General features: G+C 38.6%; 1 protein-coding gene across 1 annotated transcript in view; it reads right to left on the bottom strand.

Annotated features, from left to right (window-relative positions):
- Window positions 1-23,215, bottom strand: part of RHOBTB3 (Rho related BTB domain containing 3) — a 56,163-nt gene extending 32,948 nt beyond the window's left edge. Inside the window, exons 1-6 of the mRNA XM_037530700.2 lie at window positions 23,072-23,215; window positions 22,671-22,896; window positions 17,895-18,081; window positions 10,270-10,424; window positions 6,915-7,026; window positions 3,718-4,083 (exon numbers count right to left, since the gene is read on the bottom strand). Of these exons, the coding sequence (XP_037386597.1) occupies window positions 3,718-4,083; window positions 6,915-7,026; window positions 10,270-10,424; window positions 17,895-18,081; window positions 22,671-22,896; window positions 23,072-23,073 (1,048 nt within the window). The 5' untranslated portion in view covers window positions 23,074-23,215. The remainder of the gene's footprint in view (window positions 1-3,717; window positions 4,084-6,914; window positions 7,027-10,269; window positions 10,425-17,894; window positions 18,082-22,670; window positions 22,897-23,071) is intronic.
- Window positions 23,216-26,489: the final 3,274 nt, after the last annotated feature.

Genomic DNA, 26,489 nt, shown 5'->3' with positions numbered 1-26,489 from the left:
GGCATTCTTTGTCACTTGGTTTATTAAAAACTGAGGCAGGAGGCAGGTTTACTATGGTTTTTCAGTCCATGTTTGCTCAGGGCAAATATGGCCAAGGTGCCACGTCGTGGTGTCCACCTCTGTGTCACGCACCGGCACAAATGGCCCCTGTCTCCTGCGGTTTCCTACTGTAGCCCCTGGGTAGGCCAGGACTTCTGTGAGGCCAGGACTGTATTAACCCATCTTGTGCTCTGTTCAAAAGTTTTAAAATGTTCCATGACAAGAAATAAAACAGAAACCCCCACACTTGGTGTCTTTATTGAAATCTCTGAGGAAAACACATGCAGGCTGAAATTTTTTGTCTGTTGATAAAAAATGTTTTCCAAAAAACAAAAACCTAGTCACGAAACATCAAAAAATATTTAGACTCTCAAGAGTGGCAATCTAGTTGATTTTTTTTCCTCAACCAATTATCTACATTTTCAAAATTGCTTTTACAGTGTGAATACAACTATAATTTTTTTAAAAACATAATTTAAACATAACAACTTTTACTGGAGTGTGAGGTTATACACTATAAATAACTAGAGGATAATTAATAAGTATCCCAGGAAGCATTTCTTTTCCCTTCTCCTTACCCAGCAGCAGATCTCTTTGTAGCCCCAGGCAATGGCCTACCTGAGGCCACCTCTTGCCTGGGACATGACATACAAGGAACCATCAGAGCAAAAATGCAACAGCTCAGAACCAGAGTAGGAACTCCCTGCCCTGCACTAGTCAGGGACTTACAACTCAGCAAGCTCTCCTCACCATCATTCCCCTCAAATCACTATTCCCAGGCTCACTTATTCAATAGTTTCCACCCAGCCTCTATGCATACTCTTTCCTCAACTTCAGGCAGGGGCTACAACAGGGCACTGACAGTCCCAGCCCCACAGAGCTCTGTATCAGTCGGCCTTACAGCTGACTAAGGCTGATAACCATGTCCTCTATGATTTCTAGGCTGAATCCCAGGCCCTAATTCCCTGCCTGTGGCTGGTTCCCAGTTCTTCCAAAAGCAGGCACTGCAGTCCTCGAGGCTGAGCATTAGCATCACCTGGGAGACTGCTCAAATTGCAGAATGTCATGTCTCACCCTGGGCCTACTGATCTGCACATTAACAAAATGCCAGGTGACCTGTACACAGTTTAAGGCTTAAAAAGCCTTGTCCTGTTGATGGACAAGCTGCAACACTGACCACATACTGTCAGAATGTTGGCCTTCCTGAGCCTGGTGGCCTGAGTGGTGGGGCCTCCCACGTGTCTTGCTTGCTCTAACCATCCTCCCACTATCACCAAGAAACAACCTTTCTAAAATCCAGTTTGATCATGCTTAAAATTCTGGAACAATTTACAAGAACATCAGAAACAGTTCCCACCAACCTTGCTAGCCTCATTTCCTTCCAGCCATCACCTCCCACTCTATGATGCAGCCGTGGGAAATCACCTGTGGTTCCCAGAAAACAGCAGTTACAAGGGTTATGATTTCATTTATACAAATTTCCCATTATATTTTATTTCTTTCAAAGAGCATTAAAGTGAACACACAAAAATCACCTATTAGTAAGTGACTCTGGGGGAGGCACTAGGGGAAGAACAGGATTTTTCTTTTTCTTTTCTTCCCAGTTTGTTCCACCTGCATGTATTAATTTTGCAATAAAAAAAAATCACTGCCTAGGAAGAAGTTACACAAGTTTTGTCACTGGATATCCATCTAGCCATTTTCACTACTGCCATACTGAAGAGGATATAACTGACCTCAAAGTGTTCATATGCCTTTGAAAGTATTCAATGGGTACTGTGGCAAACTTGCTGAATAAGTCATAATTCCAATAGTAAAATCATTGAAAAGAAAAGTCAAGCATTTTCTTCTGAGTTCTCTAAATATATCATTAATGACACTTTTTTCTTTGAACATGTAAACATTTTGATTTTTCAAAATTAGTGTTAAATTCTAAACTGTGAGATTCTAAATTTAAGGATAAAAATCTGTAGTTGCAAATGATGTATCTAGTCTGCCTTATTCACAAGATGATTTGCAGCTACCAGAATCTATTCATTAATTCAGCAGACACAGAAAACCTGCCAAGTTAAAGGCGCTGTGCTGGAGTACTCTGCATAAAGGTTACACTGGCTTTTTTCATGCCAGTTCCACTGAACACTGGGTTTAAGACCTACCACCACATTCTACCCCCTCTCTCTTTCTACACACACACAAATGTATATAAATTAATATATATACTCACACATATATAGTTAATCCACTTAATTCTTCCTGCTGCAATGGTACTTGTCAAAACCAACAATTTTTAATTTATAAAATTAAATATCCTCAACCAAATGAAAAATTAAAATCTTATTTTTCTCATCAATCATTTCAACTAAAGGCTACCAAAAATTTACATATATGACATACTTTTTTCTTTATTTGTAAACCTTTAACTTTCTATCCATCCTTCATTCTAAAGTATAAAAACAGATTTTAAATACTTCCCCAGACACATTCCAGAGGAATGACCTTAACCTAATATTCCATTAGCACACAATTTCAAGTGGAAAAAGAAAACTTAATTCCTAGGGCCTCCCTGGTGGCGCAAGGGGTTAAGATGCAACCTATGAAGCTGTCTGCAGCCACTACAGCATGAGTTCGATCATCAGCCAGGGAGCTACCCAAATGGCGCAGCAGACCTCTCCTGACTCGCCTGCTGCTCCCTTCCGCAGTGCATTTCGGTCAATTTTCCTGTTCTGTTCCCCACTCTGTCTCTGGTGAACCCTCTCACCCCCCACACCTCTGGCCTATACCCATCTTTAATTCATTTGCTTAAATGACTCTGATAAAACTTTGACCCTATAGAATATATTTGTTACTAAGTTTAAAAGGATAAAAGAAAAATGATTGATAATCTTAAAAACAGTGGCCCTCACTGGTGGAGCAAGGGGTTAAGTCTTAGTACCATCAAGCTATGGGCAGCCATTGCAGCACTGAGTTCAATCCCCTGCCAGGGAACTAACCTACATATGATGCAGCAGACCTCTTCTGTCTCGTTGCTACTCCCCTCAGCAGTGTATTTCAGTAGATTCGCCTGTTCTGCTCCCCTCTCTGTCTCTGGTGAAGCCTCATTACCCCACCACCTCTGGCCTAAACCCCAGCTCTTGTATGCATAAATAGAATACATCTTGAAAAAAAAACAAAAACATAAGGACACATAGTAAGAAAAAAGAAGTCGGTCATAGCTAACCTTGGTAGGATCTCAGCCTTTGTATGTGGTTTCCAGTTCCTAAACAGAATGCAAAGACCCTGCTAATTCCTCTCCTCAATTCCCTCCAAAATCTAAAAGTCAAATAGAAGAGCGAATAGCTAGGTTTTAAGTTATAGACACTTATTTTCACATACACATGGAAAATTTTATTTCTTTCACTAGGTAAGTAGATTCTTGTATTTTCACATGTTGGGTATTTTTTTTTTAAGTAATATACTAACATACTTGCTCAGGTGTGAAACTTTCAGAATTGAAGAATTTCATAATAGACACGTGGAAATGCTACATTTACTTTTTATAATGCAAATGAGAAGCCCATGAAAAGCAATTTTTTTTTACAAGTAGATTAAAAATCAAGGCAAGTAAACTTGGAAGGAAATGGAAGCTTGAACAAATTTTGAAAACTTAAAAGCATGGACCAGAGCCATTTGACAAGATACCTGAATAAATGAAGCGCAGAATGTCTGATAAGCAAGAACAGAAGATGGCGTCTTTAACAATGACTCGTAATGGTGGGTTTCCAGCAGACTCCTGGCCAGCACCTGGAAAGACAGCATCTCTGTTTATAGCAAAGAGATCCTGGGTAGTCCGGATGATGCTGGAATCCTGAATGTCCGCAGGACTCTTCACATTGAAAAGCAGCATGAAAACGTGGCTAACGGCACAGAGAACAATCTTGTGGGCCTCCACAACATCCTTCAAATCTGGGTTGTAGAATACCACATCCACACATTGGCAGCAGAACAGCAAGTTGTTTAAATCAGAGTTATAATGTGAGGCCTCTGCCTTTAAGACAGGCATTTTTTCTGTTTCAAAAAAGAAAATAAAAATAACAAGCTATTCTTTAGGTCTGCAGACTTCATCATTTCAGCTTTATGTTAAACACAGCAAACACTATTTTTTAATATTATTAAGTTGAATCATGAAATTATCAATATTTGGTCATTTTTGATGTGCAAAAATAGCAATTTTGTAGAACATAATCTAATATATAAACATATATAATCTAATATTCTGGAGAGTGTAGAGTTTCACAACACAGATACATAGCAATGCTATTTACTTTTATAGTACAAATGAAAAGCCCATTCATGCCATAAAGGCCAATAATTAACATTTTGTGTCTCCCAAACATTATTTGTGTGTTCCAAAATAAAATAATCCTTTAATCACTGAATTTCAGTGTCATCATTCTTTGATTTCAAATGATTTAAAAAAACAACAAATTTTAAGTTCTGAAGAGCCCAGCCTTATATCCGAAGTCTTTTCTTCCTAGGACTGATGTTGGGTGGAGGACCAAATGTAAAAACTCAGGCTCTCCAAGCCAGGGCTCAGGGTTTTGGACTGCATTGCTTGAAAGTATCTTGACCACTTTATTGTAATTCTGAAGTTAGTATTTCTTTCTTTCACTTAAAATAGTGTTTTCCCAGAACCAGCATATTCCCCTCAGCACACCTCAATGTGTTGGTGAGACTCTTAATTCCCAAAAAGAGAATGTAATGTTTGATCACTAAAGGTAGATTAATCCTCAATCAATTCAAAATAATCACACAGAGGACCACATCCTAGGCCTTCATCATAGCCCTTCATTATATAATAAAATGTGTGCTAACTTTTATTCAAAGCTGAGTAGAGGAAAGTGTTATCAGTAAAGGAAAGGGTTGCTGGGATGTTATGCAATCATCTCACTTAGTGAAATACAGATTTCTTTAGCAACAAATATTCTTTATTTTATTTTATTTTTTATTCTTTATTTTAAAGCAAAACTTGAGTCTATAAAGCAGAGAATAACAAGGTACTATAGGGACTAGGCTCCTTCTGAGCTGCACCAACCCCTTCTGCCCCTCCAGTGCCTGAGGCACCTTCACAAAACCTTAAAGACTGAGAACAATCTGAAAGCCATGTGCACCAGAGCCCAAGATCTAGCCTTGAAAGAAGTACCCCAGTTCTTGTATGCATAAATAAATAAATCTATTAAAAAATGAAAAAAAAAAGAAGTCAACACCAGAACGAAGTGTACCCAGACTTGTATCTACCTGGGCTCCTGGTTATATTTCACATGATACCCACAGCTCTGTACAGAAGAGTACAAGAAGCAGCCCTGTGATCATTGAGACTGCTGATGCTGATGGACACTCTGGAAGGCCCTTTCCTTTAGACACCTAGAGTGCCCCAAGGAAGACGCACACAAAAAATTTCTTTTAGCACTAAATGAGAAGAAATGCTTTGCTTTCTTTTTGAAACAGGTATGTTTTCTCTTCTTGAGTAATAAGGACTAAAAAATTACCTATTTATAGTACTAATTTGGCTATTCTCCACCCATCTTCTCATCCAGGAAGTATTTAAGCCTCAAGATTTGCTATGTAACAAACTACATCTCCCCTTTCACTTTGTACACTAGGAAGTTCAAAGCCAAGTGTACATATTTTTTATGGCCTTTATATTTACATTCTTAAAAAATTGTTTCTAAAACATTAATTAAATATTAACTTATATTTTCCTGCATTTTTACTCACATTCCTTCAACTAACAAATATTTACCAAGTACCTACTTTACAACAACAAATGAACCTGGATAGAGTACCATTCTTTTTTTTTTTAAAGATTTATTTATTTATACAAACACTGGGTACAGTCAGAAGCTCAGGAGGTGAGAGAATTCACCAGAGCCAGAGCGGGTAACAGAACAGGCAGACTGATGAAATACACTGCTGAGGGGAGCAGTGGGCAGCAGGAGAGGTCTGCGTGCCATGTGGGACCCTTACCGGTAGCCAGGGATTGAACCAGTGCTGCAGAGGCTGCAGGCAGCTTTGCAGCCCAGCGCTCAACCGCTGCGCCACCAGGGGAGGCCCTGGATAGAGTACTATTCTATTTCAATCACAAAATTATGTAAAAATTTCTGACAACAATTAATATTATTTATTTTTAAACTTAATTTGCCTTTAATCTTGTACTATGAACATTTTCAAATATTTAAAAAATGGAAAGAATGATACAATATGCATATTCTTAAGATTCTGAAATTACTAACATTTTATTATCTTTTGCCTTAGCTCTCTACTCACCCCCCACACACAAATGCACACACTCCTGCCTGCGCCTGATCCATTTAAAGGTAAGTTGCAATCATCACAATTTTTTTGCTCTAAAAGCTTTCATATTCATCTCCTAATAAGGACATTCTTATACTAACTACAAACCATTATCATACATAAGGAAACTAATAATAATTTCATAATATCACCTAATTTCCAGCCCATGTAAAATTTTACCCAATTGTCCTAAGAATATCTCTTAGGTGTTGTTATTAAACCAGAAGTCAATCAAGCTTCATGCAGTGCATCTCATTAGACTTTAATCGGTAACAGCTCTTGAACACTTTCACTTTTGGAAGAATCAATGAGGCACAAATTATTAACTCAGTATTCCTCAAAATATGGTACAAGTACCACCTGCTTCAGAATCACTTGGTAAGCTTATTTAGAAAAGAGATTCTGGACACCATCTCAGATTTACTGAATCAGAATGGCAGGTGAGCTCTGAACATATTCAAATTTGAGAACAAATGCTCTAAGACTTGAGAAATGATCTACAGCAAATATCAACTGAATGTCTAGAGATCGGTGAGTAAATGCACCTGGTTGTTCAAGTTGAGGTGGTCTAATTCCATGAAACGAGCTGCTCATTTTCCTTTTCTTCATTTTTTCACTTGTTTTCTGATTTAAGGCTTGAATCATAAAATACTCCAACTAAAAAACATGAATCAATTTTTAATTAAAGCTCTAACAAAATTATGTATCTGCCATGATTACTTATACCCCCAAATCACATTTGCCAAATATTTTAATGCCAATACCATGTATGCATTTGTAAAAACTTTTAAACAGTTTTTAATTAAAAATAATAAATCAAATGAAACAGATTGTGCCTTGTGCAAACACAAATAAACATAAATAAACTAACCCTTCAAGAAGAAACTGTTTATTCTCTTGAATAATCAAGAAAGTCAAGCAGCACTACCATGGGATTGTTAATAACCATTTCATGGGCAACTGTAGCAGTTAATTCCAGCAAAATTCTGAAGCTGACCTTCAGAAAGAGATGTGGCTTTTTGTCAACAGATGCTCATCTCAACTAAGGCCATTCACATGCACAATGTTAATTTTTCTTGAATAAGTTAATTTGAAAGATATGCTTTATTTCATAAACTAAAATTCTTCTTCATTGTTCAAGGCCTGAGGCAAAAGTACAAAGGAAGGTCCATGTATCACACATGTAAATCTTTAAACATTGTAAATCACAAAACCAAATTGTTCTGTAAAAAATATTTTATCTTCCTGCTTTGACAAATATGTCATCATATAAGCCTGGAAGGTCAGCTTCAGATTTATAATCTCAGACTCTTCCTCGAAGTTTCATGTAACAGAGAGAGAGCTGAGCCCTGACTCCTAGGCCCCACAACTGCCCCTCTTCACTCCCTGCTCCATCCCACGCTTCAAGGAGATTTGGACATCACGAGGACATCCATGCCCACATGTCTGTGCTCCATCCACTCTCCCCGCACATTCCTAATAAGCAGTCACCCCTTGGCCACCTCTCAAGCCTAACATTATAAACACCAGCAATCCAGAAGGCTAGACAAAAAAAAAAGAAAACAGATCTAGGACCAGCTAGCCGGTAGGAGCATTCTAGGGTCCTGGGTTTTGGTGCATGGTGACAGTCCTGTTCAATAGTACTTCCTGATTTGTGTGAACAGAAATATTTTGTAACATATGTTTAATCAATATAGTCATGAACCCCTAGCCACATGTAGCTATTGAGTAACTAAAATGTGGCTAGTGCACCTGAGGAAGTAAACTTTTAAAAAATAATTTAAATATAAACAGACACATGTGGCTAGCAGCTACCATTGTTAAGGTCTAGAAGGGACTACGAGCTCTCTTAAGCACGACCCCTTGGCTCCAACTCTAGCCCTGTGGGATGGGGTGCAACCGGAGGAGGGCTAACTGGGGCTTTCTAAAGATTGAGGGCATGTACACTGCTTTTGTATGTGTCTAAAGGTAATAGCACTCTTAAACACAGATTTTATTTTATTTTTTTTTTAAAGATTGATTGATTGATTTATACATACATACATACAAGCACTGGCTACAGTCAGAAGTGCGGGAGGATGAGAGAATTCACCAGAGCCAGAGTGGGGAGCAGAGCAGGCTGAAGGACTGAAATACACTGCTGAGGGGAGCAGCGGGCGGCAGGAGAGGTCTGCGCGCCATGTGGGGACCTGGGGAGCAGCCGGGGATCGAACCGGTGCTGCAGAGGCTGCGGGCAGCTTCCCAACCCAGCGCTCAACAGCTGCGCCACCGGGGAGGCCCCTTAAACAAAGATTTTAAATGCTCCTTTTAATCTGACATATCATTTTCGTTAACATTCTTGCAAATGTCATTATTTTTTACTCTCAAGATGTCAGTGGTACTTAACTATTCAAGAGTCTGAAAAGAGCTCTTTCTGATCTTTTCTCCATACCATCATTAAGTCTTGATTCAAGTAAAAATCACCATGTTTTTCTTCCTACTTTGACTCTCTCTTTAATCCTCATCATGCCTCCAAACCCTACATGCAAACTAAGTGTTAGGAACAAGAGAAATAGAGGAAACAGAGAGAGAAAAGAAAGTGTAAGTTGGAAGGTGGGAAGAGTGATCCTGAGAATTTCAGGCCCTGGAATGGGGAAACAAGAAGACCTCAGGCTCAATAGCACCAGGCCCCTCTTCTCCAGCAAAAGAATCCAAATGATCTTCGTTCCCCCAACTCTCTGGGTATTTCAGGAAAATGCAAAATTCTTAGACCAAATTAAGGGTGCGTTTTTTAAGCTGCTATAATATAATCTTGACCAAAAAATTAGATTCCACCCCGTCTACCTTCTACCCACTACTTATATCTACAAATCAGACAAACATTTCTCATAGTGATTAATGATATCCGCATAGTAAGTATATCTTCCCTTAATAACTGTATCATTAATGTACCTTTATGTTAGTAGTAAATAATAATCATTTCTATTCGATAGAAATCAGAATTCTAATTTTACTCAGTTTAGTAACTTTAGAATAAAGCATTTTTAGATTCATCCGTGGAAATCTCAAAATCTCAGCATGAGTTTACATAGGTAACACTGAGATATATTCAAAAGAGTACTTGATAAAGAGCTGGAGAACTAATGGAGAAGTCCAAAGGAGGCCTGATTAATGTAGAGTTTGCGTTGGATTAAATCTCTTAAAATATTTACTAGATTTGTTTACTGAGAGGAGTCACTTCTTAGAGAACTGGAAAGACAGGTTCAAAGTCAGTTAATACTAAAATGATACAACTACATGTCCTCAAAGACCTAGCAGTCCTAACATTCAGGTTAGGTGCTGTGAGCTAAGATAGGCTTCAAAATACTTGCAGGATCCGATAAATGCCACTACAACAGAGCAAGCGAACCCTAGTTCCCCACATAGCCAACAAGACGCTTCTTGTTTAAATAGTTCCTCTTGAGATCTATGAGATCTACCAAGATCAGGAATACATGAAATCTTGCCAAAGTACATATAGAGGAAGAAACACGATTCTTTCAAGTAATAGATATAAATAAAGGAGAACTTCCAGGTCCTGCTGGTTCAGGTTGTAAGCCTTGTGAACTATATAAGGATTACCATTAAAACTGACAACACACTTTTGTGTAAGTCAACATATTTTTGATGTGTGCAAAAAAGACCAATAAAGTATTGCCAAATGGGAAACTGTAAAATATCAAATTAGACAACAGGAAATGTTTCATTTGGGGAGAGAAATAAAAATATATCTTACTCTGATAAAACTCTTTACTCTCATTTTATTTCTCAAGGGTAAAACCAATCAGGCTCTTAAAACTAATCTAATTGATGTTCTGGAAAACAGCTAACGAGCCTACCTGCCATATGAACTTAGATTATGTAATAGGAATTTCCACTTACCACTCCTCCAAAATACTTTCCTATGTAGAAGTCATCGAGGCTGTGGAGCTCCAGGTAGGTAGCTCCTAGCTCTTTAGCAAGCTGGATCCCTTCAGTTGTACTAACACAGCTCCCTCTGTCTGAGGTACACAGTGGGCATGTGCAAGGTAATTCTTCTGAGAAAATGAATATGAATAACAGAGCTTTGAAATTAAACAGTAAAAAGAGGTAGACAATCTGCATATTAAATAACAAATTAAGATCCTGTACCAGAAACACAGTTCAAGGGCATTTACCACAGCCATTACCCATCAGACTCTGAATAAAAAATATCAACATAACAGAAAGGTCCTCCAAATAAACAAGCTAAAACTGCAAGAAGAATAAACAGTCCTTTATAGAAGAATTTTAAAACAGATGAATGGATATTATTAAATCTAGTCTAATAATTAGGCTAATCAGAAAGTAATAGCAGGCATTCTTCCTTTTATACAAACTTGATATTCCAAATATCAATACAAATTTAATAACTTGATTTCCCATGGAAACCATGGAATACAGTGGATTGGTAGGTGTTCATTTTTTTTGTAGTAAGCTTTAAATATATTCAACAAGTTTGAACAGACCTTACACTCTTAAAGAATTCCTCAATTTGACCTGAATCTTTAAGCTTGCAAAATTGCTATTCTCTTTGGAGATTTCATATAAAGTGTACTTTTAGTAATCCAGACATTTATTTGACTCTAAAGCATAGGCCAACTCCAGAGGCCAAATTCAATTGTCCTTTATCTTTTTCCTTGGTTGAGACATCAAAAAACTAAAGGAATAAGTATTTACTTTAAATGTGATACCCTAAGAGTGATGGCTGTACAATGTACAGATCTAAAGCTAGAAAGGTGGCAGATCAAGCTATCTATTAGAATACTCCCTAAAAAGGTTAAAAATACATATTCAACACTTAATTTGTCAGCTAGCTTTGTTTTGTTTTATTCTTCAGCATAGACATGTCATTATTCAAAAGGCAGCCAAATCCAAAGGGGGGTATATCCATTTTTCGAACTGCATGTTGTTGTAGGTTGGCTTCCCTGGGAAGTAGACTCTGAGATGGAAATTGGTGTGCAGAAGTATTACTGGGGGTGAACTTAGAAATAACTCTCTTCAGGGTGAAGGAAACAGGACTAGGGAGCAGAAAAATACATACTACAACTGAGACCTCAGCAGACCTGACATAGGGCTCTAGCACTTAGATGGCCATTTAGATGGCTCCCTACATGGGGAAAGGCTGCTGGGCCTCTGCTTATCTGAACCAATCAGTAATTAAAGAAGGGGATAACCTTCGGGATAACCTCCTATCAGCAGTGGGTGGTGACCTCAAATAGAAGCGATCAGTTATTCCAACAACAAAATGGTTTTATGTGGAAACTAACAACAGAATAGAGAGCGTGGCATGTGCACTTGCTGAATCAAGGCCTAACAACCCCTTATATAACCTCTGGAGAACTTCCTTCCCAGCTCCACTGCAGGGGAAAACAGCATTACATCCTATGGGAGATACCAGTCAAGTTGGGTCCTGTACTTTGCTAAATTACACATGTGGACACTCTCCTTCTAGCCTCCCAACTTCATTTAAATAGGGTTCTGAATATTAAGGCTCACAAAGGTAACATTGGCAATGGGACTCTGCTGTGCACCATCAGCAGCCAACAAGCTGGGTAACTGAGGGAGGAAGTATGGCGGCTCTGAAAGGACATATAAGCAACTCTTCCCAGCATACAAATTTCCTATCAGTGAGCTGCATAAGGATGGAAAACATCTAAGTACATATGTGGTGTGTACCAAAGATACTGAGTCATATGCACACTACATAGGTTACTAAGGAGAATACACATTACTTAGATTTTTATAATGCAGACACCATGTATTCACATTCTCATTTTACAGAGGTTTAGTGAAATTAAGTGACTTGCCTCCTCGTGTGTTAGAGATGGAGAAACAACAGTAAAACTATTGCTTGTGCACCTGATAAAGGGACATTAAAACATAAAAATATAGTTGAAAAAAAGGATTATTAATTCTACAGATACAGAAATTTTAAGCTTGGGTTCTTTCAATTATGCCATAAACTAATGTAAGACTTTGCTTTTAGTTTTTCTCAGATCATTTTAAGTTTGGAGCAAATAAAGTTTTCATAGAGAATTTTGTCTATCTTAAAAAATAACACATTGTTATTTTGCATTCTTCACAAAGCCTTCCTAAACAGTGACTTTGATCTTTGAAGACAGAGGCCTTCTTATGTCTACAAAGCTCTCCTTATGTTGATGGAATGGAGTGGGTAGGCAGATCATCTCATTAAATTTTATTTGTAGACAAAAATAAAGCTAAGTCAGTAGTGACTCAAGTGAAAAATTAAGTGAGCATAATGTAAAATAATTTTCAACAAATAACCTTGGTTTAAGGGAAAATCCAACTTATTTCAGGTTTAACCCAACAGTGTGGGGTTTTCCACTTTATGCAGCCATAAGCATCTCACTGACATTCTTCAAAACTTCCTTTTTATATAATCCTATAGCTCCTCTGTGTCACAGAAGACATTTCTTTTTGTTCACACATACCCCAAAGGTAAAAATGGTTAGTAATTATATTATTGGGGATAGTCAAAGAATCAACAAATCCTTTAAGGATTAAGTAAACCTACATTGCATATTTCATCAGGAGAAGTAAGAGCACCCAAAGTAATTTTGATTGTGGTCCTTCTTCAGTTTTCACTCCTGTGATCCTACCTTAGGATCACAGGGACTCTGAAAGAGATTGCTACACTGCTGCTTAATACTACAGTCTTTATCTCACACGTTGTCTTTTGTTATCAAAATGTCTATTATTTTTAAGCAAATGCAGTGTAACACAGGCATTCAAATGAATAGCATCTCTTTCAAAGCAGTAGCTTTGAGAACCTACAGGGTAATTCTCACAAAGTGCTTGATTTTTGTGTGTTGATTTTGTATCCTGCTACTTTACTGAACTGATAAGTTTGATTAGTTTTTCTGTGGAGTTTTTGGGGTTCTCTATGTATATTATCATTTCATCTGCGAATAGTGATAAATGACTGGATCAAGAAGATGTGGTACATATACACAATGGAATATTACTCAGCAATCAAAAAAGATAAACTCATGCAATTTGCAGCAAGAAGGATGGAGCTGGAAGGGATCATGCTTAGCGAAATAATCCAGAAAGAAAAAGAAAAATACCAGATGGTCTCACTCATAGCAGGAATTAAGAAAACCTAAATAAGGGGCCAGGAAAAATAGTAATTATAATAAAGTAAAAATCAAAATCAACAAGCAACTATAAACCAGAGACACACTATGGGATGGGGGGCGGGGAGGGAGTAGGATCAAAACAAGGGAGTGGGAATTGTATGGGGACTATAATCAAGATGAAAATGTATACATTGAACAAAAATGAAAAATAATGTAAAAAATATATAAAATTTAAAAATAATAAAAAATAAAAACAAAAAAAACAAAAAAAAGTGCTTGAAAGCTTTGAAAATCCTTAAAATTCTCACCTAGCAACGTACTCTGTTTTATCAGAGCTTCTAAAAGAAAAAAGACAGGATGTTCATTTTCAGGAGCTTAAGGACATGAATACCATGAATATGTTTGGAAAAATAATTCTACTTTAAAGAAAGATTGAATATTTAGTAAAAGTCAAAAAATTTATTCAGAGCCAAGGATGATGAAGCAGACATAAACACACAGTGAAGCTTGTCAAAACATGTGGAACAGAGGAAAGAGATGAGGCTGATGTTTGCTGAATTAATTCTGCTAGAAAGCAGTCACCAGGAGAACATCCAGCAATATTTCATGCATTTGCAAGGGGTCTGGGGACAGGGGTTGACAATGAATGCCCTTGAGTTGAATAGCCAGATTTCACTTTGCAATGACTTTATAGCCACAAATTATAAGTTAAATTGATTTCACCTTGTTAGTAAGTTTGATTTTTTCACTTATTTGTATCATTCATAAAACCATTCATTCATTTATTGAATAACTGTCTATTGAATACCTACCATACATCACATACTAAGAATATAAAGATAGACAGATAAAAGTAGTTATAGTCAACTGAGCCAAGACAGACATGACTATAAACAATTATAACACAAAAGTACTAAAATAAAGTCATGCAAAATCACCATGAGAACAGAGAGAGGATATTAACCCTGCTTGAAGGACCGGGGAAGACGTCACAGAACGGGTAATGATTTAAAGGAAAATATGAATTTGCAACGCAGATATGACAGGAGTTAAGCAGTAGGGCACGCCAATCAGAGTATAGCATATGCAAAGGCCTCCATGTGAGAAAAAAAGGGAATATATTCACTTCTAGTTTCAAGATGGCAAGTTAAACCCATATTGCACTCTCCTCTCCCAACTCTATCCATGATGAAACAAAGAGGGGTAATGGGAGATGGAAGGAGGGAGAAAGGAAGGAAAAGATAGAGGAATAGGAAGGAGGAGGGGAGATGTGGTATACAGCAACACTCAAAAGTTAGAGGTGGGATTCACAGCCCAGAAACTAGGGGTGCCTGAGAGGCTGAAGGCAGACAGCACAAGAATAAGAAGAAAGCTAAAGCTGAGAGTGCAGCTGGGCCCCCACTCACTGTGGCAACATCAAGAGAGTTCAGTGATGGGGGATCAAGGAGGAGACCACCAGGAGAACTGAAGGAGATTAGATGGAACACCCAGTGGAAGCAGCAAGGGTTGGGGATCTTTGGCAGACTCCCACTCCCACCCCCACCCCCACCCAGAGAGCAGCAGCGCAGAGAGGGAAGTCATCAATCCAATAGAAAATCTAAACTGTCAAACTAAGCAAAATAAGAAATATCTAGTTTGAGAAGTATCTGTACCATGAAATAAAATCTCACCAAATAAAAGGACTTAGAATGCACCCCTTAAAACCAGCCTTAATCGACCAATCAAAACAGAATTTTAAAATAACTAGGTGAGAGAGGTGTTTTTAAGTATTGCATCATTAAAAGAGAACGAGAAAACCATAAAAAAGAACCAATAAAAGATTTTGTATATGAAAAGCTGCTGAAATTGAAAACTTTTTAATAAAGCAGAAAGGATAGCAAACCTCTTTTGTGAACTGGAAAATAAGACCAAGGAATTCATCTGCAATGCAATATAAAGGAATAAAGCGGTAGGAAATATAAAACAAATGGAGGGGAGAACCAGAAAGTTTCAACTTCAACTAATAAGAGTCTATAAAGGAGAAAATTGAAGGAAGGTGATATCTGGGAAGTCAGTAAGGAGAGACTTTCCCAGATATAAAGACATTCAGTTCTTTTTTTTTATTTTTTAAATAGCAATTTATTTATGCATACAAGAACTGGGGTGTAAACCAGAGGTACGGAGGGGTGTGTGTGAGAGAATTCACCAGAGAGAGTGGGGAGCAGAACAGGCAGATCTACTGAAATATACTGCTGAGGAGAGCAGCAGGCAAGACAGGAGAGGTCTGTTGCACCATGTGGGTTGCTCCCTGGCTGGCCAGTGATAGAATTTGTGCTGCAGTGGCTGGCGATAGCTTGATAACTCTGTCTTTAACCCCAAAGATATTAAGGAGGCCGCAGGGAGGCCACAAAGATATTAAGTTCTTCAAACTGTTCAGTGTGACAGATATTCAAGAAACACTGAATTGTGTCCTACAAGTTTCTAGAAGTAATCAAGGGCTATATCATGAACATCTGGTACTTTAGGTAAGACTTCACTATGGAAAATTATTGAAGTGAGATATAAATACTTGGCTGGAACAAAAGTATAATTGGGAATCCATGATTTAAAAAAAATGTGGCTCTATCCAATAAAATGGTGGTCTAGTGGCAATGATAACTCCAGTAATAAGCACCCCTAGAGTCCAGTTCTTGATATCTAAGTATCTCTACTCACTAAAAGGAACCAAAACTTCCTAAAGAAATGACTAATGCCAGGGTTGGGGCAGGCAAACTCTAAGCTCTGAACCATTTTGTGTTAGCAAATAAGAATGTACCCAGAAATTAATGGGGTTGGGGATAATCTAAGAATCAGGAAATATAATCACAAGAATAGATTACAAAATATTGACTTTAAAAAATAAATCCATAACTCATAATGATTCTAAAAGAAAGATATAGCGGCAGTGAGACAAGAAAACAAGTGTAGAAAGAGTGATAGAAAATCATTATTTTCAGTCACTTATTATAACTGAATGAATTATGCAAAATAATTGGTGGGCCTGGATTATTGAATGATATCAATATCATGAAAGACAGCTACTCCTACCCCCACCCCCCACTCCCGAAAGCTAGACAACAGAATAACGTGCACTAATAAAAAGAGCAAGTTACAGATAAGCACAACACAGGCGAATCTCAAAGGTACTGTGCTAACTGAAATTAGTCAGACAAGACACTATATACTGTATAATGCCTTTTGTATGAAATTCAAAAATAGGTAAAACTGGGCCTCCCTGGTGGAGTATGGGTTAAGTCTCAGCACTATCACCCCTCTGGCCTAAGTTAGATCCCCAGTCAGGGAGCTAATCTACGTATGGTGCAGCAGACCTCTCCTGTCTCTCCTGCTGGTCCCCTTAGCAGTGTATGTTAGTAGATCCTCCTGTTCTGCTCCCCACTTTGTCTCTGGTGAATCCTCTCACCCCCTTCCACCTCTGGCCTACACCCCAGTTCTTCAATGCAAAAATAAAAATAATAATAATAATAATAATATAAAAAAAGAATAGGTAAAACTAATCCATGATATTAGTTGTTAGAAAAACAATTACCTCCAGGGACAAGGTATTATTAACTGGGAAGGGGCCTGAGAGAGAGAGCCTTCCAATGTGCTGCGATGTTCTCTATTTTGGTTGGTGTGATGGTTGCATGGATGTATACATACATAAAAATGCATTAGGCTCCACTGTAAGGTTAGTCAATGTAATTTTTTTTTACTTTGCCATACCTCATAAAATAAAATTAAAAAATTAAGTGAGTAAAAATGAAAATTTAAAGATAGCTTTACTGAGGAAACACCACTAAGAACTATAAAATACCATTGATTCTAAGTGAATTCTGATTTGACCCTGAGATAGTTGACAAAAACATACATAGTAGCAACTACTGAAAAGGACTGAACTAAATGAATCCATCAGCCTAGGATATTGATTCATTCATCCTCTCTTAGGCAGGGTTGTTAGTGAATTGCTCATTTATTGAATATACCTAAAAATCCTGCCCCAAGTCCTCACTTACATGGATAATCCATCCTCCCCAACAAGATAGATGTTCAGATTTTCAGAGTTTTCCAGGCTGAGTGTCAGCCTAATACCTCTCCTATATCAAAAAAACACAAATACTGACTTCCTTTACTTTTGCAGAAGAACATTTTAAAAACCAAGTATGTACCCCTCAGAAACACAGCTGAAGTTTGAGAAACTTTCCTTTGATGTCTCCTCGTCATAGCCAATGATAAAGAGGTACCAGCTGGTATTTAAATCCACAGTCATTTTGTTTTTCAAAAAATCTGCATTAATCATTGATAAACTTAGCTCTATTTAAAATCAGTACAGTCCCTGTGCTCTCATAAAAAAGAAAATTAAATACTTACCATTTTGTCTGGTACCAACAGCGGCAATGATCACAGGTACTGAATTTAATGCTCTTTTTATCACCGGAATATAATTATCCTTTACTTCATGGAATGAAAACTTGTCATTTACGTTGTATTTGATCACAATGATATCAGCACCCCCGATTAGATTTCGAGAGGTGTACCAATCGCTGTCAAAAATGTCCTAAACCAAAACGCAAATAGCAGTCTTCAGTTTATTTGTCTTCAACTCAATCATGACATAAACTATATCATAGCAGTTTTAAGTTTTTCCTATATTTTAATTTTGGGAAATCATAAAGTAATTTTTTAAAAGTGACAACATAAAACTAAAAATGTTTGAAGCTTTTATTTATTTATTCAGTCTAGCCATTTAGAAAGTGGTAAAAGAGAATTCCTGAGAGTCTGATGAAATAAGCAATCTTTTCAGATATTTGTACTTAAAAATAAGCACTCCATTTTCAAATTATGCCATATTTTTATCACCTAACAATTTAAAAAATGTAACACAATGCAATAGCTATAAGAGCATCAGTATGTTAATAAGAAAGCTTCATAGGATTTTCTGTGACCCAGTTAGACAAAGGAGGATTGTAATACTGTGAATTCTGTAGAATTCCACATAGTTTATCTGTATTTCATAAACTCATATATACTTTTTAACTTTATCCATCCTTTGGCCAGTATTGACTGCATTTGTATAGGGTGTGTGTATGTGTATGTGTGTGTATGTGTGTGTATAAGGGGAGAATACCTCCATAACAGATACAGTGTATTATAAGGTGTAAACATAGTAAGGAAAATATTTGTAATAAGTGTATTTTACTCATCTAAATTAAAAATACAGACTAAATGTTTCCAGTATAAAAATCTTTACTTTGGGATGACTGTTAATATTTACATTTAGACTTGAGCCAAAAGTAATTTATTACAAATCCACTCTTTAAAATGCAGTACTTTAATATTTTAAAAGCAATTTTCAAAACTTCTGTGTGAATAATGATAGTGGGAAAATATGTATCTTAATATCACTGCTAAATATGCATAAGTACCTTCTCATTTCTAGTTAACTATTAATCATCATTCTGTCCTTTCGTGTAGCCTTAGGTAGCTATTTTTAGGATGCAATAAAGCTAGATTAAGAAAATTGACAACTAGACAAGACTAAGAGGTCCAAAAGCTATTGTTCTGTAAAAGTTTGCACTTTGAAATATGAGTCCAAAACAGGATTAATTGTGTTGGAATCAATCGATCAAAATCTACATGTCAGAACTTTTATCCTATGATGGAAAATTCTAGAGAAATGTTAACACAGTGACACCCACTGTGGAGAGTGTTTCTCCTTACCCAAACCCCAGCAAATCCTCTCCCTGTTCTCTCGACTTTCCAACTCACCCATTTCCTAAAAACACACTCAGTCAAAATAATTAGAGATTTTTGGGGTACTCGAATTTTTGATACCTATTGAACAAGGAACAAATAAAGCAATTTTTAAGGCAGATTAAAAGAATTGAAAAAAGACAAATTTGTATACGGTGTGTAGGCCAAGGCTTGAATTTAATAGAGGGTGTAAGAGTGGGGAGAGTCTAGGGGAACAAAGATTAAGAAAATGTGCAAGCTTCCCAGCAGAGCTCGGCCCTAACGTCCAAAAGCAAACCACAAGATATCATTGAGTTCCAACTCTTTCTGCTACAGTCAAGTTCAAAATCTACAAGTTTAACAAGGTATATAACAAATAGGACAAAGTCAGATGAACAGGATTTTAAAAACTAAATAGAAGTAGAATCAAAGAGAGAACAATTCTGAGAGAACAAATCAAACATAATCGCTCTTACATTCCATAGCTCAAAACTCTAAATTGCTGCAAAGGTGTATGAGGAAGCAGGAGACTTTTATGGGAAAAATGTCATGAGAAATGGATTAACACTGTGATATTGAGACTATAAAGACTATAAATAATTTTATTTTTAATTCAAATCAGGGTTTTAAGGCCACAAGAAAATTGTGCCTGTATTACCTCACTGCTTTTTATGGAATACTTTTGGTAAACAGGAAAGACCTAGAAATGAAATCATAATATAACTGCACCAAAAAAAGGGGTGGGTGAGAGAGAGACACACACACTAAATAATGGCCTACATGTAATGATTTGAAGCACATTTATTTTAAAAAGTGCCAAGTATATATGGCAAAGATCCAGGCTAAGTATATGGATCCAGAGGAAAACTAGGGACAGAAGCACAACTATCTCATTCTAACTCCAAGGAAACAAGACTGCATTTTTCTGAAATTACAACAAAGAGAAAATGCTCCAGTAGTTTCTAGAATTATGAAGGAAATCAAATTCTCCCACCCCTTGTAAATCAGTTCCAGGATTTCCTCTTGGAGGTTATGCAACACAAGGTTTGGAGCAACATTTGGAGAATTGAACTCATCTTTTTTTTTTTTAAATCTGTATTTTTTTTTTTAACAGCAAAACAATTTTATTTCACTCAATTGTGGGGTTGCAAATACAGTACCTACCAAGTACTAACACTGCTACCCCAAGGTATCTAGTTGTGTAAATCTTGAACGATGAGTGGGAAAACTTTACTTCTGCTCAGTAAAAGTGATACATGGCTACACTAAAGTTGTAATAAAACCATAATTACAGCAGCTACTACTTATGGAGTACCTACTACATGCCAGTCTCTATGCTAAGTACTTTACATATACTATCTCATTTACTCATCAGCACAGCTCTAGGAAGCAGAGATTATATTGTTAATTTTATAGACAGGGAAAATAAGGGTGAGAGAGAATAAGTGACTTCAAAAGGAAAAGAGCTATTTAGTAGCAATGTGGAGATCTGATAACTGCTTCTTTTGATATCAAAACCTGTGCTCTATCTGCTCTGCTACTTTTAATATTCTGACTCTGTATACATGTAAATATCAGCTGCTGAATACAATCAACTTTAATATGTCTCACGGGCTTTTACTTACCACTGAGAAAAGAAAAGCACCTTATAATAATAGCTCTGCTTTGTCTGAAAACCAATATATCCTAGAAAATTATACCTGGTTACAAACTCAATGCCTTAAACAGGACCAGTGGTTCACCAAACAAAAGGTGATTAGCATAACAAAACAGCAATCAGTGTATGGCAAAAATCCAGATTACAATGGCTTATTTTAATCCATTTGGAAGATTTCATTTACTACAATACATGGGCTCACAAGAATTGCTTTTTGCTAAATCAACAACATAAACAGGAAGGAGTTAACAGCTCAAAGAAAAAACAGGAAAGGTAATCCTAACATCCTAATTCAGCTTATTTTATTTTCCCTGCATTTATTTCCTCTATGTACTTAGCACATGTTCACGGTATATACATTTTTTGACTGTAAGTTCTTTCACAATGAAATGACCAAGGAAAAAGAAGTGTTTTATTTGTTTTCATGGACTCCAGCCAATAAATTCTTTATCAATGTTCCTTATGAATAACATCCTCACTGTAATATGTTGGAGTTTAATAGCATCCCTGTTATTGAAAAGATCTGTTTTTCATTCATTTTAGCCTATTAACATAATTCTCCCCCCATCTGAAAATTTATATGGGAAAGTGGTCTTTTCTTTCTATGATAGGGAAATCTGCATATCAAAACTGTACGTAAAAAATATATTACTTTAAAAGGTATACTAGTTTCCTATAACTCTGAATTCAGTTTTTTAAAATGGCTGTTTAAATGTAAAATCCTTACATTACGACAACTTCTATTTTCTTTTTCAGTCACTAAACTTTCTTTTGTTACAAAATATAATCCTTAGCTGCAATTTCATTCCAATACCAGTAAATAATTAGAAATTTCAAATAACATTAGATGAAAACATTCAAAATAAACTTCTGGTGTACTGAAAACATTTATATATGTCAGGGAATAGTTTCCTTTCTCCTTTTATCAAACACTCAAGAAGTACACTAAGATACAACTACTTCACTACAATGTCTTCCAATCATGGCAAATTTTAAAGTTTTCTTAGAATCCCAAGCATTATTATTTCTGATTTATGAATGATGAAAAACAAAAAACAAACAAAAAAACCCACATCTAATATATCAAAAAGTATATGGATCACCAAAATTAAAAACATCAAATGGGCACATCGGTGATCATTTTGCAATACATCAGTATCAAATCATGTTCGACACCTAAAACTAACACAGTTATATGTCTATTATCCTCAATAAAAAAAACACCAATTAAAAATTCTCAAGGATCGTGCTATAAATGAATCACTTAAAGTTAATTCCCAGTACCTATCTTTTCCTCTCCTTTCCAGGGGTCCTACTTATGAACTACCCCAGCGGAATGTATTTTTGCCAGTATTGAGCTTTCAGAGGGCTTTATTTTTAGAACACTAATATTACACTATCACCCACAGGGTAGTCATGAAAAAACATTGCTCTCTGCTGGTGAAACGTGGTGACCCCATCCCTTGCTCCCTTGGGGCTGACACTAGCAACTGTCAGCTGTCTACCCAAGGGACAACCCACAGGCGTGAAAGGTAAGTAAGTGCTCAGCTTTCCCACTCGGGCTTCTCGCCTTGTAAGCGTGTCCTCCGACGAGGCTGCCCCTACCCAGTGGCACAAAGGCCCACAGATTCCCTCCCGCGCCCCCGCCCCCGCCCCCAAAGCTTGCAAACTCTATCCAGGTAACCCGACATGCCACATCCACGAAAGGGGGAAGGTTCAGCTCCATTCGCCCCGACACAGCAGGGGCCGCCCCTTACCCAGACGGGACAGTCGTGGACCACCAGCTTCACGTTCCCAAACGCGCTGGCTTGATACTCGGTGAACACGGGGCGCGGGACGGTGCTGGTCGCGTTCAGCAACAAGCTGCTCTCGTCCCCGGAGACCAGCGGGCTTCGCCCCAGGTAGGTGCGGATGAGCCCCGACGGCCGATTGTCCTGGTGGAACGCGTCCCCCTCGTTCCCCAGCGCCACGATGTGAATGGACCTGCAGGGGAGAGAGGCCGGCGAGAGGGAGAAGCGGCACGTGGTCAGCGCGCGGTCCCCTCGGCCGAGCAGGAAGCGGGGGGCAGCGCGCGGCGCGGGTGGGCTGCAGCCCCCCGGCCCGGGGTGGAGCCCCGCGTCGGGGTAGAGACAATGGCAGGACCGCGGCGCGTACGTACATGGTCTCGAATCCAAGGACTAGAGCGACGACTCTGAGACAGGCGGCTCCTCGCAGCCTCTCGGGGTCGGTCCGCGGCGTCTTCACCCGCAATCAGCTCATCCCGGGCCGCGTCCCCCTCGCGCGCCAACACCGCGGCGCGGCCGACGCAGAGCGGGCCCGCGCGAGGAGCAGCAGGCGGCGGGGCGCGGGCGAGGGGGGCCGGGGCGTGCGAGCCGGGCCGGGTGCGCGCTGCCAGCCAGTCAGGAAGTGCCCGGGAACATCCCGGGTGGCCGCGCCGCCCCTCGCCTCCCCCCCGAGAGTGGCCGTGCGCCCGGGCGCTGCAGCCCCCTCTCCGCCGCGCTCCCGAGGCCGGGCAGCTGTCGCCTCCCGCCGCTGCTCCTCCTCCCGGCCGGGAGAGGGTTAGGAGGCGAGCCAGGGCCTCCGCCCCCTTGGCGGGCCGGGCGGCGGGCGGGCGCAGCACGTGCCGGCCTTGGGGGTCGGGCGGACGCGGGGTACGCGCTCCCCGCGGAGGCCCCGGAGTGCCGCCTCGGCCGTGGGATACAAAGGAGCGGCCGGCGCCCTATAAATTAATAAATACAGACGCCCGAGCCCGAGAGCTCCCGATCGCAAGCCTCCTGCAGCAAGTTTGTTCAACTCGAAAGGCTGTAACCAGAGCCAGGGGATGGGGGATGGGGCGGTGAGGCCCCCGCTCGCTGGAGGCTGGAAAAAGAGGTTATGGAAGCGACGGATTCAAGCCCGTGGGCCTCTCCTGCAACCCGGTTTTGTTTTTTTGTTTTTTTTTTTTTTTCCTCTTCTTGGCTGTCACCGAAAGTGTTTTACCACGTCTGCCGCTTTGTCATTTGTCAACATGCACTACAGCTGTTTTCTAAAATCATACTTGCGAGAAAAAAAGAAAGGCAACATTCATGCTGGTGCAGAAAGCCTTCTTTGTTCACAGACCAATTAATTTGCTAATATCTCTCAGGGAGGGTTATTTACTATTTCAAGCTATATTTAACATTTTTACCAAAACTGCAGGATTTTTGAAAAAGCGCTGGGGTTCTTTATATGATCGTTTTTTAAAAAGAAATGGCATGTGAAGGGTTTGATATGTTTACTAGCTAAATACTAGTTTACTCGGAGATTTTTTAGTACTCATTATCACTACATATTTAATAATAGTTCTTCAGAGCAACAGAAAAAAATAATCATGCTAATGCGAGGATACTTTAGATTCTTTCATAACTCACTCAAGAAAAGGTTATGAGTGTCCCTCAGAGGCCACAAACTACCTCAATGCAAATGAGCACTGGAATCCACTAATACCAAGAAGGGCCAGAGGTTACCCTGGGATCAGCTTCTCCATGAACATGAAAATGCTTATGAGTGGTCTGTGCTGAATGAATTCTTGTTTATCCCTTTATTTATTTATTTGTTTACCCTAATTTTAAATTTCCCTGTTTCTTTTCCTAACAGAGCATTTTGAGGGTCTGAAGCAGAAGGTAATGAGTAAAGCAGAGAAATGGCTAAGGTAAGAAACCTTTGGAATGTGAATAGCTTTTTATTATGGGTCCTTGTTCAGTTGAAAGTAGTTTAATAGTTTCTGGTGTGCAAGTAGGGTATAATGGGAGGCATTCTTTATGTAATCATTGATTTTTTTTCCTAAATCTAATTTCCCTTTGCACTCAGTATAATTTCCCTTTTAGTCCCTGGAATGTAAAACACACTGAGATAGTTAAGAGGCCTCAATGACCTTTTCTCTTGGGTCCTTAGAAAATATATTTTCTCATAGGTCTCCTCCAGTAAATACAGGTCAAAAACAAAGACACCAGAATGGATGACTGGGTAAAGTAAATGTGGTATATGCATACAATGAAATATTATTCACCCTTAAACAAAGAAGGAATCCTGTCATATGTCACAATATTAATGAACCTTGAGCACATTATACTGTTATGTAACCCAGTCACAAAAAAGACAAACACTGCATTATCCCACTTATGTGAGGCATCTAAAGTAGTCAAACTCTTAGGAACAGAAAGTAGAATGGGGGCAACTATGGCATGGGGGGAGGGGGAATTACTCAGTTTTGCAAGATGAAAAATTTCTGGAGATCTGTTTCAAACTAGATGCATATAGTTAACACTTGTACTATTCACTTAGAAAGAGTGTTTTCATAAGGGACCAGGAAAAAGACTAATTAATACAAAGTAAAAATCAAAATCAACAAGCAGCTGTACCGGGGGGGGGGGGGGGGGGGGGGGGGGGGGGGGGGGGGGGGTTGGTGATGGGAGGCTGGGAGAGGAAAGACTAGAGTCAAAATAAGGGGGGGGTGCAATTGTATGGGGAATATAACCAAAATGAAAATGCATATATTGTGCAAAAATGAAAAATGATGTAAGAATAATATAAAATACAATATTAAATAAAATATTTATTTAAATTAAAAAAAAAAAGAGAAAGAGTAGCAGTGGTAAACTTTAGGTTAGTGCTTTTTACCACAATACCAAAAAAGACACTGAGAAGTAGCAGGAAGGAAGACAAAATTCATTTCTTCTCTCAGTTTTTGCATACGTGATGCAGGCCTAAGCTAGGCAGACATGGCAGACACTTAAATGGCTCAGTTCTTAACCTTGAGAAGCTAAGTTTATTATTAATGGTCACTATATTATGAATACTGATACATTTAATCCTTTTGAAAACATACTGGTTCCTTAATTATAACATAGACTTAGGCATTCAATATTTGAGGGAGTACAAAGATAAAATTCTGTGAATGTTAAGATCTTTGCCTTCTGTGTCATCAGAAAGACGTTCATAGAGCATGCAAGCATAACTTTAGGTCTTAAAAAATGAGAAAGATGGGAGGTGGGAATAATGGGGAAGGTGGAAAAAAATGAGGAGGGCTTTGCTAGATTTAGAGGAAAGAGGAGGTTAGAGGGAAAGGAATATTAGAAAGCATGGACTGACATCGTATGCAATTACATGCAAACCTATATAGACTTGGAATATCATCATTTCTTCAGGAAACACCAAGAGCTGAAGTTAGTGCTGGTAAGCAGATTCCTCAATTACTGCAGAGCGTAAAGAGAGTGGTCGAGGCTTCCCAGGAGATTACTCAAAGTTATAGTTTGAAATCCCTGGAGATATATGACACAGCCTGGCTAGATGCTCACCAAACCTGTTTTCTTTCCCAGGCCCCGTAACTAAACTAAACAGAACTAAACTAAACAAAACTAAACTAAACCCAACATTTGCTTCTAAGTAGGGCCACAAGATTAGTTCTCATCTGTGAAATATGATCCCTGCTACACAATTAAGAGGTGTCCCTCTCCATTCTAGATGGAACCAGGTTAGCCTTGAAGTTGTTCTCCTGAATTTGTTAGTCTGCGCCATAGAAGACTGAGTCCCTGAATGACTGGTTATAGCAGAGTCTC

Source organism: Talpa occidentalis, unplaced genomic scaffold (genome assembly GCF_014898055.3).
Source record: "Talpa occidentalis isolate TD23 unplaced genomic scaffold, MPIMG_talOcc4v2.1 talOcc4.6, whole genome shotgun sequence".
Lineage (NCBI taxonomy): Eukaryota > Metazoa > Chordata > Mammalia > Eulipotyphla > Talpidae > Talpa > Talpa occidentalis.
Note: the sequence above shows the minus strand (reverse complement) of the source record. Positions and strands in the feature narration are given on the sequence as shown.